This window comes from Toxotes jaculatrix, chromosome 3 (genome assembly GCF_017976425.1).
Source record: "Toxotes jaculatrix isolate fToxJac2 chromosome 3, fToxJac2.pri, whole genome shotgun sequence".
NCBI lineage: Eukaryota > Metazoa > Chordata > Actinopteri > Toxotidae > Toxotes > Toxotes jaculatrix.
In genome coordinates, this window is record NC_054396.1 from 22,943,453 (window position 1) to 22,960,411 (window position 16,959).

Below are 16,959 nucleotides of genomic sequence, written 5' to 3' on the forward strand. Positions count from 1 at the left end.
GTGTATATACGCTCAGTCACTATCAGCCACTAGTTTCAGCTAGATGTTCCTAATAAACTGACAACTGGGTGTATGTGCTAGTGTGTGTCTGTGTGAGTGTGTCTGATTTAATGTGTGTGTTGGTAGCTGAGAGTCTGAGAAGGGCAAAGCAGCATCAGTCATTGTCACTAAACACCGCAGTCCCTGGCTCGGCTCCACACACACACACACACACACACACACACACACACACACACACACACACACACACACACACACACACACACACACACACGCGCGCGCACACTCAAAGACACACATGGACACACAAACAAAGAGGTGCAGGATGCATAATTCATAGGAGTAATCAAAGGCAGACAAAAGCCACAGTCTTTGAGTCTGTGGGCCCACCAGGACGTAGTCTGACGCACACACACAGCAACTCTCTCTCTCTATTCAAGTGAGCAGTGGTTGTTACCAGCCAAGCGGCAGTCTGCAGAGGGTAACAGAGAGAGAAAAGGAGGTGAATAAGAGGAAAAGATGTGGAGGGAGATCGGATAATTTTTCAAACAGCCCCTTCACTTCCCTCCTCTGCCTAGCGGCCCTCTCTTACAACTTCCTCTTCCTTTTTTATTTAAAAAATAGCTCTGTCTAGACCAAAAGAGACACAGGCGTGGAGATAAACTCCCCGAGCTAGCTGGCTATAACTTCCTGTTTCGTTTGCCCCTCTCTTTCCTCTGTGCACTTCTCCAAAATACATCCACAGAGGAAAGGCCTTTTGTGGGAGTTTGTGCTAAGGATCCAGAGTTTTGAAAAACTGTTTTTAGGCTGCATACTGCATTAATGTTTTATGAAATGCAGATGACTAGCACCCATAAGAATTTAATAAGTAATATGTAGCTCCAACATTACACTGTACATTGATTCAAGATGTGTTACCAGTGCACTTTAAAGAGATGGACTCATTTCTGGGGTGATGGGACATGGTTGTGTATGTTTGCATGGTGCCACTTTGTCTTTCTTTCCCTCTCTGTCTCTCTCCCAGGGCACAGCTGTAAAAAGCTCAGCTCTTAAAGCTTTCATCTCTGTCTAAATCCAAACCAGTGTTCCATTATTTATTTATCCGCCAGAGACAAGAAATATCCACTAACATCTGCCCGTCTTCGACAAGATGAGCCTCAGCCTTGCGGTGGGTCTCTGGGCAGAGCGGTCACACACAAACAGACACACACACACACGCACTCACAAATAAATGGGCAAACAAGCACACAAGTGAAACTGAGATTCACACACATACACAAACTGAGGCACGTATACTATACGCTATCAGTAAATGACCAGGACTGCGCTCAGCCGTCCAGGTAATGCACCTGTACTGAGGCACCTGATAAATCCCTGAATGCTGTAGTCTTATCTACCCGGGCCAGACTGAAGAACAAGGCTCTAGTCTTTTTGTGTGTGGCTCCATCTGTCTGTCCGTCCGTCCCCTCTGTTTGCGTCTCTTTCTCTGTCTGCTCGCTGCAGTGCTTGAGTCTGCAGTCCGTCTTTCCAGACTCCATTACTTCTCCTGTTGAAGTTGATAGGCTATAAACTCTCCTCATTATGGATGATCTCTTGCTCCCTCCTGCTCCTTCGCCTTTCCTCCCTTCTTTTTATTTCCTTTGAAATGTCAGGTCTTTCATTTGTTGCAGGACTGCCAGCATCTTTTAGTTGTATTTGAACTTAAAGGTACACTAATCAGTATTTTTATATTAACAATAGTTCAGATGACTATTGTCCTGGCACCTGTAGAGTTCAGTCACTCAGGCATTCATAAAATTCATTACAGGTAGTTGGGATGTTGAAAATACAAACTGGCTGGATATTATATTTTGGATTCTGGAACAGCATTCATGGAAAACTGTGTTAAGTGAGTGTAAAGTACCTAAAGACATCTGTCAGCCAACCAAGGCTGTGACAGGGCGAGATGATCCTGCTGTTCATCACACACCTGAACAGGGCTGCGAATGAGCTGCTTGCATGCGTTTTATGACCCTCTCTGCTCGTTCGTTGTCTTGCAAATCAGCCGAATTTATGCGGTTAGTTCCTTGCAAATTAGTTTGATGTTGATTTATCCCCCTCAGCTGTACGCCCCACCATGCCAGCTTGCCTTGACTTTCAGAGAGGGTGGTGGAATGCTTCACTGAAGTTATTTTTGGCCACGTTACATAATAAGTCTCTCTTTCTGTCTCTTCTCATGAAGTCATATGATGCTGCACAGTTGGCAGTTGAAGTACTAGTTGTGGTGTATCATAGATGCATGTAAGGAGGTTTTAACTTTAACAGCTGCTGTCAGTCAGTCATAAGAATATTAGAAAACTTTTGCCATTATTAAAGACAGCGACAGTACACTAACTGTGTGCCCTCAGTGCTACATCGCTTTCATTTTGGAGCAGTTGGAAAGTTGGAGCTTTACCGGGACAGTAGAGACAGACAAACCATCTGGGGTTGGGGAAGTTTTCCCAGTAGTCAAATTGACCTGTGAACCAGAAGTGGGTCCAGTAAACACATAAAAAGACTTATGCTGTTTGGTGGACTTGCATTAGATTTACCAGACAGCTTGATGATTATGTTCTGGATAAACTAAGACAGTGCAGACTTTACAAGTTAACATTATACTTCCTTTAAAAGTTAAATCATGCTCAAAAAATGCTGAACTTGACCTCACCTGAACAAAATATGCAATTAGATAAATACTAAATTAGAGAGTCGAGAATTTCTTCAACCCCCACGTTATAAAAAACTTGCCAGCTACTGATGATAAAAGTGGGATTGCAACTAATGATTATGTGCATTATTGATTAATCTGCCAGTCATTTTCTCAATTAAGAGAAAATGGTGAAAAATGCCAATCACAATTTCCAAAAGCCCAGGGTGACGTCATTATGTTGCTTGTTGTGTCTAGACAACGAAGCACCCAGAGATATTCACATCATTATCGCATTAGACAAAAAAAAAGCATCGGAAACATCCACACAGCTGCGGACTTGGAATATGATTCAAACAATTACAGTTCTTTTTCTGTTGTTCACCTAATCAGTTCAATTAATTCACTAACTGTTTTAGCTCTAAATAAAATTAATATTTTTCAGATATATTTTAGTTGAATTGTTTCACTTATATTTACAGTTAAATCCCAGCTCTCACCGGTCTGGTTCTAATTGTAATTTTTGATTCCTGTCAGCCATGGGACTTCAGAGATGCCACCATCTAATCACATTTGATTCAGTTTAGTACCGAAATGGTTGCAAATTACCACAAATCATATGATAGCTTATTCAACTGTCACCATCTTATTCCCTTTTTGTTTAATTTAATCTCTTTTTAGTTCTCACCGCTCTATTTGTGGGTTCATTTTGCTCAGTCTCTTAGACGCATGTCGATTCATCCTGGTGTTTTAGATTGGCTTTCTCTGTCCACAGCACTGCCTGTTGACTTTGTTGTTACTCTGAAGGAGAGAGGGAAGACTCAAGGGGTGAGAAAAAGGGCAAAAATATAGAAGTGTGAAGGAGAAAGTGGAGAGAAGTGTTGGAGAGAGGAGACCGTAGGGATGTGGTATCACACCTGAGAGAAGAAAAGAAGACCAGAGTAAGAAATAAATGAGGAAAGGTGCTGAGAGAGGAGAGAAGGATGTGCCCTCCTCCCTGTTCTCCTCTGGGCTTTGGCTAGATTGCTTTCTCTCTGACTTGAAAGTAAAGTTGGGGAAGGATTGGAGAATATGGTCACAGCCGGGGGGGGGTCGGTCAGCAGAGAAGACACTCAGGTGTTAATTTGCACCTCGATTCACACCTCCAGCATTCCATCACAGAGCCAGAAAGCTGCAGACCTGGCAAGATGATAGTCCTGTCACCTTCGATCAGACCTAGGGATCGCATAAACCATCGCTGCCATCTACAGTATAAGACTTTGCTTCTGGCGATTGGATCCCAACTCCCCCCCCCCCCCCTCCTCTTTTATTCCTCTCTCTCTCTCTCATGTTCTGACTCAGCCAAGATACTTCTCTCGTCCTGTCACAGGCTGCTGAACCCTCTTATAGGAGCACCTTGTCCCAAAATGTGCCAAATGTAATAAAAGTGTGATAGCGCTTGGCTCCACGTCCGGACCTGGCACCAGAGCACCAAGAAGGAAATTATGTTTCCGAGTTAAATTGGTTTCCTGGCATGTGATAAGTTGGGGTGAATTTTTAATCCATGACCTCATGAAAATATGTCACTCTCCCAGCTGCTATCGTTTCTGCCATCCTGTCACCTCCCTCTCCCTCCCTGCTCCCATCTGCTTCTTGCCCCTGTGTCTTTCTTCTGGCTACACTGTTCTTAAAAAAGTAAAAGATAGCAGGTGTGGGACACCTTTGCTCCTCAACCAATTACCTCACCAGTGTATAATCCTACCCAACCTCACCTCTCTTCCCACTCAGTCCTTTTCACTCCCTGCCGCTCTCACTCCCTCACCTCCACCCACGCAATTCTTTTTTTTTTTTTTCATCTCTTTCCTTTATCCCTCCAGCCCTGTTAGGCTCCATGGCTCACCAATTACAGCAGCAGTAGGCAGCTAGCTAAAGTTACTCCCACAGGCAGTCTCCATGCATGCAAGAGGCATGCAGCTAACTGACATGACACAGGGTGTTCTCCCATAGCCAGCCCACCACCTGAGGCAGTCTGAGCAGCCAGCGTATGACTGCAGAGAGTTCTGGGGTTTTGGTTTAAAAGTCTAAACGTCTGTGTACTAGCTCCTAAGTAAATTTGGGTGTGAAATGGAGAAGTGTGAGGTTTTGAGAGAAGAGAGAGAGAGAGAGAGAGAGAGAGAGAGAGAGAGAGAGAGAGAGAGAGAGAGAGAGAGAGAGAGAGTGTGTGTGTGTGTGTGTGTGTGTGTGTGTGTGTGTGTGTGTGTGTGTCTGTGTGTCTGTGTCTGAGAGAAACACAGAAAAATATTATGTAATATTTTTTAATATAAAAAAATATTATTTTGATCATAGAAAATAGAAAAAAAATCCCAAACATATGCCTTTTCCAGCTTTTCCAATGTGAGGAAACAGTTTTATATCTTTTAGTAAATTGAATAATTGTTTTTTGGACTGTTGGTCAGACAAAACAAGATCAGAAGACTTCACTTTGGGCTCTGGCATTTAGAGACAAGACAACCAATCGATTAGTCGAGAAAGTAATTGGCAGATTAACCAATAATGGAAAAAAAATGTTATGTCTGAATATTATATAGGCATATTTCTGCAAAACATTCAAAGACTCTTTCAAAGTCCACGCTGAAACTGCCCTGAGTGGTGTCTGCAGTCCTCCTCACAAGCTGCATTCAGGCCCAAACACGTCCAGCTGGAGGATAGGGCAGTATGTCTGTATATTGCCTGAGGCGCAAAACCCAGGACAAAAAAAATTCAACAATCACTCACTGCTGCTCTTAAAGCTTAATTGCAGTGAGTGCGCGATAATGAAGGCCACTCAGATGAGCATGTTAACATTTTAATCATCTCAGAGTTTCTCTCAACTGGCAGCTGGGCAACAAAAGAACAAAGTTTAGACAGATTTTAGAGATTGAATCAAACAGAAACTGTAAAACTGAGAGGGGTCATGTCCCCCTCCAATCCCTAGTGGAGCTTACGCCCTAGATGCAACAGACCACGTTTATCTTAAGGGCAGTGTTAAAGGCCACAAATCTATTCTATCCTAATCTAATATGATTTTTACTGTGCAGCAGCGACATACATACCTGCCAGCTCTCAGTTTCTTCTTATCTGATGCACAGAAATTCAACACACTTTGGCAAGGGTACTGAAATGTTTTGTAATCTATGTTTTCATGTCAATTGGAAGAAGATTTTTATCGTTCAAATATTAGCTTTAGAGATTGTGGAACAGTATGCTATGATAATGTGAAAACAGAAGCAGAGGAATAAATTGAATTCTGTCATGAAACCATAAGAGTTTATGAATAAAAAGTATCAACTCCTCATGATATTCTGTGAATAAAATTCTCAGTCTGCCTTTTCTCTGCATCATTTTATTGTTGAGTCTGGCAGTTGTCACCTCTCAGCAACATCTGCGTGTCTTCCTCTGTCAAGATATTCCTCCGGTCGGCCGGTAATTACAGAGATTAACAAATAAAGGGAGGGATGGCTTAGTTTTATTTGTCTGTCAGTCTCCCCCTGCGTACAATCACCTTCTGTGGCTGATGGCAGATAGAGAGGGTGCTGCTGGGAAGGCGTTGCAGGGGCCTGCCATTAAACAAAAATTAATCCTGACGTGCACAGCTAGAGGCGAGGCAGTGGCAGCAAGGGGAAATTGGACCAAACCCACACATTTATCATCAGACATCAGACAGTGACATGTGTGGAAGCCTGGTCAACATGCTAAGATCTGCTATACGCTCTCATTTACATGCACAGGCATCCTCCTGTGTCCCTCTGCTCTCAGCCAATCAGCTGCCGTCAACTCAGGAACCAATCAGGGACGAGGATCTCTGTCTGAGGGACTGTGTCAAAGTCGTACCCTGTGAGGCACGGCTGCATTAAAATTCATACCGAGCTGAAGCACCGGTCTGAATACTGATCAGGGCACAAGTCCTGTCCTGCAGCACAGTGAGGAGAAAGAGCATTTTTACGTACAGTAGGTGTCCACACTTGTGTTCCCTACATAAACATAACCATATAAACACAACATGAGATGAGAGCAGCAGCAGCAGCAGGCTGAGAGAAGACGAATAAAGACAGATAGAGGAGAGTGGGAGACAGAAAGAGAAAACACAGAGCGTGAGATCCCGTTATACAAGGCTGTTGTGTCTCTGATGTGGTGCTGGAGCCATGATAGGAGGGAAGACAGTGAGAGAATGTCTATTTATGACAGCGTGTGTGGGCAGATGTGGGCATGTAACTATATGCTGTTGCTATTTTTTCCTCTGTACATTATATGCGAGAAAGCGTGTAAATCACTTGTAAATAAATACTGTAGCTACATTCTCACCTCTTCATCCTCTTCGTATCTTGTCATAAATAGAAGCCTGCAGCTGATAGAGAACACAATCAATAATTATCTCATCACCAGGAGTACATGGTATTTACAAATATGCTTGTCGGGAATTTAAGCAAATTGGCAAGTCTGACTTTGTGCTGATGGAGGCATTACATTTGGTTTCAAACAATTTGAAAGGTTAAGCCAGTTTGTAGGTCTAGGGCTGAGCAATAATTCAATTTATATATTTAATATCATTTATCATTTTTCACTTGTATCGAATTGGGAAGATAAGATTATACCTTGTCATCATTTTACGAAGTTCTGTTGTCCAAATTAGTGAGTCCAAGAAAGATGTTATAAAAAACTAACAATATACGTTATACATTTATTATTGTTATTTTTATTTAAACAAATGTAAATAATTTAGATATTGAGAAAATGATCTCATAAGGAAAATAATGGTTAGTTATTGCATTTAATTTTACATAGATTTGTCATGTTTTCATGTATCAGTGCTGGAACATTTCAACCACAGAAATCAGCACTACGTGGGATGTAAATTCAATATTTATTTTCATGTGGTTTTATCTGGAGTTGAACTCTTGAGCCCTGACCCTGTGATCTGTATAATATTACACTGCCTTGTAACCGAAAGCTCTGAGATGTAGGTCACTTTTAGGCAAAGTCTGCTATTCCACAATCACACATGGATATGTTTGGGTACATGTTGATACACTGTCAGTCCTGATTTGACTGGAATTTAGATTAAAGTGACCTTAATCCTTCACCTTATTCCACCCAACATTCCTCTGCCCATGTCCGAGAGAGAGAGAGAGAGAGAGAGACCTATAGCATTGATTGTCAGACGTGAGTTAATGTGTTTGTGTGGTGACGCTGAGAGGAGACAACAGAATCAGCGACTGAACTTATGACCTGCTCGGATTTGGCGATGCACCGAGGAACAATGGTGTAGAAAATCCAACTTTGTCTTTTTTTAAACTGTCTGTTTCCATCCCACTAATTCCATTTAAATTCCTCACTCTTCCAACACATGAAGAATTTCTCTTTGGATTCAAATTAAATGTCTCTGCAAGCACATGTACTCACTGTTTACTCCAGTTTGAGTCTGACTCACAGCCAAAGGGACAGTCTATATTTACTTTCATACATGAAGTAGCTGCGAATACATTTTGGACGTGTGTAAAAATCTGAATTTTTCAGCAGCAGGAGGAGTGTAGGATCATATTTTGTGTGTCCCTATTTCATGTAAAATGGCTGAAATCCAGCCATCTCTGCCTAGACTAAGATTAATTGCCCACAGCCAATACATCAGTTCCCTTAGATGGAAAAGCAACTTCATCAAACACACAGAATTTCGTCTCCTTACGTGCGCAGAAGGGCGTACGTAAGGAGACAATCAGGAGAGACAGAGATATGAGTGTATCAAACAGACAGTGAAACATGGTAGTGGGAAAATTCAAGTCTGGGGGTGTTTTGTCTCATGTGGATTTGGACACATGTACCATATTATACCACTCCATTCTTCAGAGACACGCTGTACCCTCTGGTCTGCATCTTTGTGGAGCAGGATTCATACTGCAGCAGGATAATGACCCCCAAAGAGTCCTCACTCTCATGGACTTTATTCCACAGTCACCTGACTTCAGCCCCAATGAACATTTTATGGGGGCACAGAAAGACTAAAAAAACCCAAACATCTGGTCATTGGGTTTTGCACAAACTTGTGGAGTCCATGCCAGCTTGAGTTCTGTCATTAAAACAAAAAGGGAGACCAACCAAATACTTAGATATTCTCAGCTTTCACTCAGATTGTTATGTTATTATCATTTGAAATGAAAAAAAAAAAATGCTATCACATTCGAAACAGATGCAAAACAGAAGTATCTTAACTAGTGTCCTCAGCCTTTTGGACCCCAATGTACACACACACACACATGCACACAGTCAATCAACAAGTGGTCCCTCAGCTTCTCAAGAATCATCTAGCACTTTGGCTTTTCACCTTGAAGTCAGTCCTCAGAGAGAAAGAGCAGTATGGCAACGTGACACAGAGTAGGAAGAGAAAGAGAGAGAGAGGGAGACAGCAATAACTGTGACTGTCGCCACCTCAACACTGTACAAGAAGGATCAATAAAACAAAGTCAAATATTTCTCACCAAGTAATCCTCTGTGGCTCCTCTGTTCAAAGATCTGTTGGATAACTGTGAATTGTCCAAGTGAGAGCAGTGGACCAGGCCTCCACTCATTTGTAGAAGAAGTTATATTTACACTCAAACACTGGAAGTGTCCTGTCTGCTGGTGTAGCTCATACTCGCTGGCAATAGAAAACAGAGAATTCACAGTGAAATAGAGAGGTGAAAGAAACACAGTGGGACAGTGAGAGTGCACCAAAATCTGAATGTTTTTTGCTTAAACGCAAGATATGATCACATAATGTTTACTGCATGTTACTCATGGATGAAATCATCTTTCTGTGTTGAAATTGATGCCATTACAATCACTGTTTTTGTAGTTATTGGTCTGTTGATTATTAATTAGTCAATCAACTGACTGAACAAGACTAATCTGCAACACTTTTGGTCATCCATTAATCACTTCAAAAGTTTTCTAACAAAAATGCCAAATATTTTCAGGCTCCAGCTCCTAACTAATAAGAATTGTTGCTTTTCTTTGTCTTGTGTGATCAATCAATCCATTAATCATGAAAATAAAATGCGAAATTAATTAATTATGAAAATAATCATTAGTTGCCGCCTGATTATTTTTTTTTAATTATAAAGTAATATATAAACATTTAGTCTGTAAAAATGTCTCAGGGAAATTTCAAAAGTCATAATGAAAATATTGAAAAATGAGCCCAGTGTGACAGCTTTTTTTTCTCTGGGGCAAGAAAATGTTTGGGGTTTTTGCATGATAAATAAACGATTATGAAAACTGCTGGCAATTCTTCTTCTGTGGATCAACTAATTGTTTCACCTCTAGTGTCAGTGTCATTGGAGGAGTGTTGTGGTAGTCAGTGAATTTGGGGGTCAAAGTAATATTCACTTAAACTTTTGCTGCTCAGGAGAGGCAACCACATTTAACATTGAAAATAAGAGCCTTGCTCTGCACTATGTCACTGTGCAAATGCAACACATCTCCCATGCTACAAACCAGGCACCTTTGCAAGTCATTTTAAATGTCAAACAATCCTGTGATGATCACGGGTAGCACAATAAATGCATCCATTACTGTAAAACACACCAATTCACTGCCTTGCTTGGCATGACAGTAACTAGGTTATAAACCAGAGTGTATGAAGTATGAGTTTCCATATATTCACAATAAACTGCTGCTTCTGTAAAATGTCAACTACTTGAAAATGAGAGAAGCGTGTATATTCAGTGGTTTTGTTTTGTAGAGGATTTAGAAGACGATCACATGCTCAGTGAGCAATAAAGCTCTGGATTTTGACCATAGATAGCAAGAGGCTTTGATACTGAGAGCCATTGTTGGACGGATCCCACCAGATTGAAGGAGGATAAGCTGCTTGGGGGATGCGGTCGGAGCAAAACTCTTTTGGGCACTGTCATTTTTCCAGAAAGAGGGTATCCATCATTACTTTGATGATGGAGTTTTAATTATTAGACGATGAGGAGAAATGGGCTGTGGAGAGATAAGTGATGGGATAGAGAAGTTGTCTTTGGGGCTTTAGGCCTTCAGATGTGTGTGTGTGTGTGTGTGCGCATGTATGTGTTTGAGATCACTTGTCTCTTTGATCCTTTAAGTAGTGCTTACATACATATAATATGTGTGTGTGCTTTGATGCTTGAAAAAACACTCATTCACATCTTCATAGCAGATTCTCCATAGGGTCACCTGGTGGAATGAGCTTTCAGACACTTATCTTCATTTTTAGCCATCACTGACAGGTGTAATGTGTAGGTGCATAGTGTTACTTCAGGTTGAGAACTTAAGCCACACTTGTGCTTGCTGATTGTCAGCTGTTTCATTCATGCTTCACCATCACAGGCTCATTCACTCTGTCTGGCTACCAGCAGATAGGTAACGGCCTGTCACATTCATGCAGGCTTATAACCCGACACTACACTGTTAAAGCTTCCTTCACTAACCCAGCCTCCTCCTCATGTTCTATATTTATGGTATTGTTGAGGATTTGTCATCCCCCACAATCCTCATTGCTCATCAGATTGGAGTTTTTTCCACTTATCTCACTGATGTTGTGTAGTTAGTTAATTAGTTAGTTGGTTAGTTAAGGTTTATTTGTTCAGAAAGCCTGCTGAGATCATGGTATCTTGCACAAGAGAGCGTTAAGAACAAGTTACATATATACAAGATCACAACATGACAAGTCAGTCATGCAAAAAACGATCATCACGCACAGACACACTAATTAAAACAATTCTAAATATTATAAATATCGGTAAGTAGACCTCTAACATCCCTCACAGGGATTACTGGTTCTAAATTCAGTTGAGGTTTGCAATTCAGTGTTATCAGTTATTCCAAAATTTATATTCCAATATTTGTTTGCTGTATAAATTATTCTTTAAATTAAGTTATTAACTGTTTAGTCTATAAAATTTCAAGAAATGCTGAAAAAGAGCCAAGAGATCTTGAAATTGCTTGTGCTATTTTTTTCAAACCAGCGGTCTAAAACACAACAATATTCAATCTGAAATTATATAAAACCAAGAAAAGCAACAAATCCTCTAATTTTTCTGAAATGACTTAAATGATTCGTCAGTCATTTATCAGTTTTCATTCCAAAATGTTTGCACTTATGTTATACAAATAAAAAGGTACCGAATAAATACAGGAGCAAGGTAGCAAATAGGGAGAGGTTTCATTACAGGTCCATGTTTAAAAGCATACATTAGTGGATACGGTTCATTCTCTGTGTTCTCTTGTTCATCTGTGTTCATAGATGTTTATCTCATCTCTGCACTGTACAACAAGCCTGATATTATCCTGCATGTCTTGTTTGACAGAGGCGTACCATCCTCACAAGGTCTGAAGATGTAAAAATAGTTTCAAACAAACAACTAAATAATCCACGTTCTGAAAACCCTCTGTGGGATGCTCTCGCCTGCCTTTTAACCGACGTGTATGTTTTAACCTGCAGGTCAAAGTGAACTGAACCTTGAATGCAGCAGAAGCTTTTACACTTTGCAGCCAGAGACATAAGTGTTTCTCTCTCTCTCTCTCTCTGTCTTTCCTCTCTCCCTCTCTCTCTCTCTCTCAGCAGGTTCCCATTTCAGGTCTGGCTGCCTCGTCTTTGTCTGTCTGAGCCTATATCTTGCTCGCTGTCACTATTCGCTTTCGCCCCATCTATCCGTGTTTTTCTCTATCTTCTCATCTGCACCCTCATTCTCTTACTTTCTATCTCTTTGCATTAACCTCTCCTGTGCCTACTTCTTTTCCTTCCCTCTGTGCTCTTTTCGTGCTCCAAATCTTCATGCACGGCCCCCTTTCTCAGTGTCCCTGTCTGAGTGGCCCTATTGCTCTGTCTCTGTAGAACAGTGTGCCGGCTGTTAGCAGTGCCCCGACGTCATGGCACATGGCTGCGGCATCCTGGCTATAAATAACTTGGTCTCGCAGTGCTCGGTCCAAGACAGGACTGAGAGCCAGAGGGAGAGCAATCTGCTGTCTCCCTCAAGACATGCTCGAAGGGGAAGGCGCAAATAAGACAGTTTACTCTGCACCGCCTTCAACACCAAGACCTTCATTGTACTTGGTGAATAAAGTGATTCTGAATTTAATTATTTTTCCGGACAAGGGCAAACGTCTGGTCAGGAAGCAGTTCAAGAACTGAGGCTAATCAAAGGTTAAGGCTCTAAATAGTTAGGTGTAAAATAACAGGCAATATTCTCCCTGGATCCACATGAGGCTGTGATGGGGTGGAGTGGTTACAGCTTCTGTTATCAACTGCATCAAATCAAGTCAGACTCAGATATGTTTTTGATTTGTATCTGGTTTCATCGTTGTGCCTTGTAGTTTTAGTTAGCCCTTCATTTTTATTCTAATTAACTTGTCTTGCAGCGTTGATCAGTCGAGGTGTTGCATTTTTTTACAGCATTGGATTTAGGTCACTGTCACACCTCTGCTTTGGTTCATTTGGTCTGGACCATAGAAAAAAAACTTATCCATTATTGCTTTTTAGTTATGGTCCATTTCTAGCTCCTGTGCATGAAGTCAGACACAATTATAATGATAAAATTCTGTGGTTGATCCGTTTTGCTTTCACATCACAAACAAACCACACTAGTGGTCACTTGTAACCACAAAGAAATACTGATTTTCTCTCTCAATCCGGTTATTTAGTCAGAATTTCACTGACAGCTTTCACTCCAGCTTAAACAATCCAAAATAATGGAGCAAATGTACCAGAGTCACAGCACTGCTTCAACACTATATAAAAGATGAGTCAGTGTTTTGCTTTTTTTAAGTAATTGAGGATTATATGATTACCTCTAGTATACTGCAAAAGTAATCATGCTTACATTCTCTTATTTTCTGTCTAATAAAAAGCAGCATTTGCAATATGGATGAGATTCGCACTGGCAAGTGTTTTGCTGGATTACAGAGTGCAAAGTCATTCACATTACCATAAAGAACAAGATTGCTGAGCCTTTCTTCAGTCTACTCCATTTTTTCTTCCCAATAAACAAACATATCTGCACCAGAAATATGGAGGTGAACAGACAAAGCAGGCCAAGCTGACCACTTACTGTTTTTGTTGCTTCTGTATCACCCACTAAAGTGTAGCTGCAGCTCTCTCACTTCCAAAGTGCAAGGTCCAAAACTAAACTATAGAAGCTAGTACTGCTTGTGACAATTACTCAAGAACCATTTGCTGGAAAGCGTTTAAAAAAAAAAAAAAGGAGAGTGCTTCACAAAGCTTTGCACTGTCAGCATGTTAACATCGAACAAGGTCGGCTCATTCTCTCTTTTCTCTCACTTTGTGTCCCTGTGTTTGCATGAGCACTTTTGTTTCATTAACTGTTTAGGTCTAAGTGATTTAAGGTTTGAGGTTAAAAAAAAAAGAAAAAAACACTGGAAAAGCCACTTTGTAAAAATTGATCAACCAGTGTCTGATGTTGCTGATGATCTGTTTTCAAACATCAATTTGAAATCAATGAGCTTGTAGAATGTCCGATCAATACACCTCCCAAGAGTTGGATGGTGTCCTACTGAAATTGTTTGTTTTGGAGATTTGCCCGGTGCCGTAGACTGTGAACTTGTAGACAGATGCTTCTCGATGGAGCCATGATGCCTTCAGCAAGCTGTCACCTAAATAACATCACACGGTTTCTACCGTTCTGTGGTTTGAGGGTAAAAAGCTGCCGTGTGTATGAACATCTCTTATTATTTCTCTGCGTTCGCTCTCAGACTTCTTGATCTCATCGTTTGTCAGTGTAGCGACAAACTGATTGAGATGTTCCAGTTTGCTTTCTTCCTGTGGCCATATGGAATATATAGCTCTGTGCATATTGTAAATGCACACTCCATTAGGTATGGTTCTGTTTCTCTGCATTTCTGACTGTGGGCGCTTTGTGGAGTCGACAAGCCTCCCCTCCTTTTCTGGCAGACGTCCTCTTGCCTGAACCTTCTGTCTGCGTATGTCTCTTTACTTAAACAATAAATGAATAAATAAACATTTGTTTCGAAAGTCAGTCTCTTCTTTAAAGTTGCTGTTAGCCCATAAAAGAGTTGCCCGCTTCATGCATTTTGCTTTCTGCCGTTTTGCTCTTTGTGGTCTCCTTTATTTTAGTACAGTCTAAAAGTGGAGTTGTGTGTTTGTGTTTCTTTCAGGCGACAGTAACCCCAAGGAGAGCAGCCCCTTCATCAACAGCAGTGATGCTGCCGCAGAGAAGAGCCAGCAGTATGATGGCAAGAACATGGCCTTGTTTGAGGTAGAGTCCAATATTCTACGCATGGATTTCTTAACACACACACAATCAGGCATGATAGTAAGAAGGAGGATACACTCATTCTCACAATTCAGTGATTGAATTGGGGCTCTGACATCGATTAATGAGGGTAATTACTGTGTGAAGGGCATGTGGGGACCTCAGGTTAATGCAAGCAAATCTCACACTTCTACAGGAGAGAACTTCAACGAAGCAATTTGCCACAGCCCTGTGCAAATGTATTTACATCGTGTTCTCAGTGGGATTTCTAGAATAAACAAGAAAAAAAGAAAATGAAATCAGCCCATGAACGTTTTATTGTGTGAACACTTTGTGTTTCTGTTCCAAATGGGTTGGAATTCGTGAGAGGGGGTAAAGCACAGTACGTGCTATAGTTACCGATCTACAGTGCTCTAATGAAACACTCTGGAGACACAACAAATTTTTTAGAGTTCACTTGACAGGCTGAGAGGGTTAAAAACACTGACTCCAGCCTTCCCGTCTATGTGTGTGTGTGTCTGCAGGAGGAGATGGACACCAGCCCCATGGTGTCATCTCTTCTCAGCAGCTTGGCCAACTACTCCAACCTGCCCCAAGGTAGCAAGGAGCACGAGGAGGCCGAGAACAACGAGGCTGAGTCATCGCGCAAGAAACCCGTCAAGGTATTTAACACAGTTCATGTTGAAATACATACATTCAGCACATGGTACATAAATCTACGCTTTCATTCTAGCTAATATACTGTAATCAGGAACCTCGATAATACAGTTATAGTTACAGCATTGTGTATAATAAGCAGTAGTGTTCTCTGTGATGCATTGTAATGGACATAACTGCTGAGGTGTTCATCATCTATTTGTAAAAACATTTGAATATACTTAAAATGTTCTTAAAGCAGCTTACTGTTATCGGATATGTACGGTACGCTGGAGCTTTCCACTGGAGTTTCCATGAATGCTGCAGTGCCAGTTTGATACAGACTAGTGATGTAACTGGCTCTAATGTAAATAATAATGATGCAATGACAGCTTAAGCTGCCTGCACAAAGGGGGCATGTCACGAAAAATGATTCCTTCTTAAACAAATTATTAAAATACTTATGCCAATCTGACTCCCTCCTCAGTGTGAGACGCAGCGTACTTTCCTGTGGATTTGTATTTTGCTGCTGTAATCTTGTTTATGGTGTCCTCTGGACAACTTGTCCACCTGAGAAAGGTTGTTAAATATTTGCTGCCAAGGGATGGTCATTAAGTGTTACTGAATATAGATTTGTACTTTCCATTAGATTACATCATGAATCCTTAATAGCGTAGTTTTTGATTGTTTTGTTAACACAGTCACTGGAGAGCCAGAAAAACTCCACCAGTTTAGAACTTGTCAATCACTCTTTGTTGATATTATAAATCCCCTGTTCGTGTTACTGGATTGCATCTTAAATGCCACTCACTAATGAGTTTCTTCCACATCATCCCCTGGTATTTTCTGCTGCTGGGTGTTGAGATGCCAGTAGGAAGGAGTTTACTTTTCAGGCGGGTTTTTTTTTTTTTTTTTTTTTTCCCTCAGCACTTGATCGACAGACAGGCAACTACATTATTAATCCTCTGGGGAAATGGTGGTTTCAGCTGCACAGTGAGATGTAATATAGCAAAGTTGAAATGGTAAGAGATGCTGATAATGATGAGGATAATGCAAATCATGAAAGCCGTTATGCCAATTTATTGTGACAGACTGATGAAAATGACTGATTCACATATTAAGATATTTCACACTGGCTTTTAAAACTCAGTGACTCACTTTTCCACTCCTTTCCTTTCCTCTTGTGCTGTTTCTCTTTCACTTTGGGATCCCTTCTTCTTTCTCACCTTGAAGCAAATCACTGATGATGACCTTGGATGCCATTCTATCTATCTGATACGCTGTCTACTTTTTCCACCGTGAATCCAGATGAGTCCTGTAGATATACAGTAGATACACAGTGAAAAAAAAGCCATTTTAAACTGACAGTGGAGATAAGGAGGTTTATAGATACAATCGACTTTGTGACCATAG

General features: G+C 41.0%; 1 protein-coding gene across 4 annotated transcripts in view; it reads left to right on the forward strand.

The window, feature by feature from the left end:
* The window catches only part of slc12a5a (solute carrier family 12 member 5a), a 151,333-nt gene that overhangs the window by 77,707 nt on the left and 56,667 nt on the right, over positions 1-16,959 (forward strand). For all 4 annotated transcript variants that reach the window (XM_041032929.1, XM_041032930.1, XM_041032932.1 and 1 more), the window contains exons 2-3: positions 14,813-14,913; positions 15,435-15,572. In XM_041032929.1, the coding sequence (XP_040888863.1) occupies positions 14,813-14,913; positions 15,435-15,572 (239 nt within the window). The remainder of the gene's footprint in view (positions 1-14,812; positions 14,914-15,434; positions 15,573-16,959) is intronic.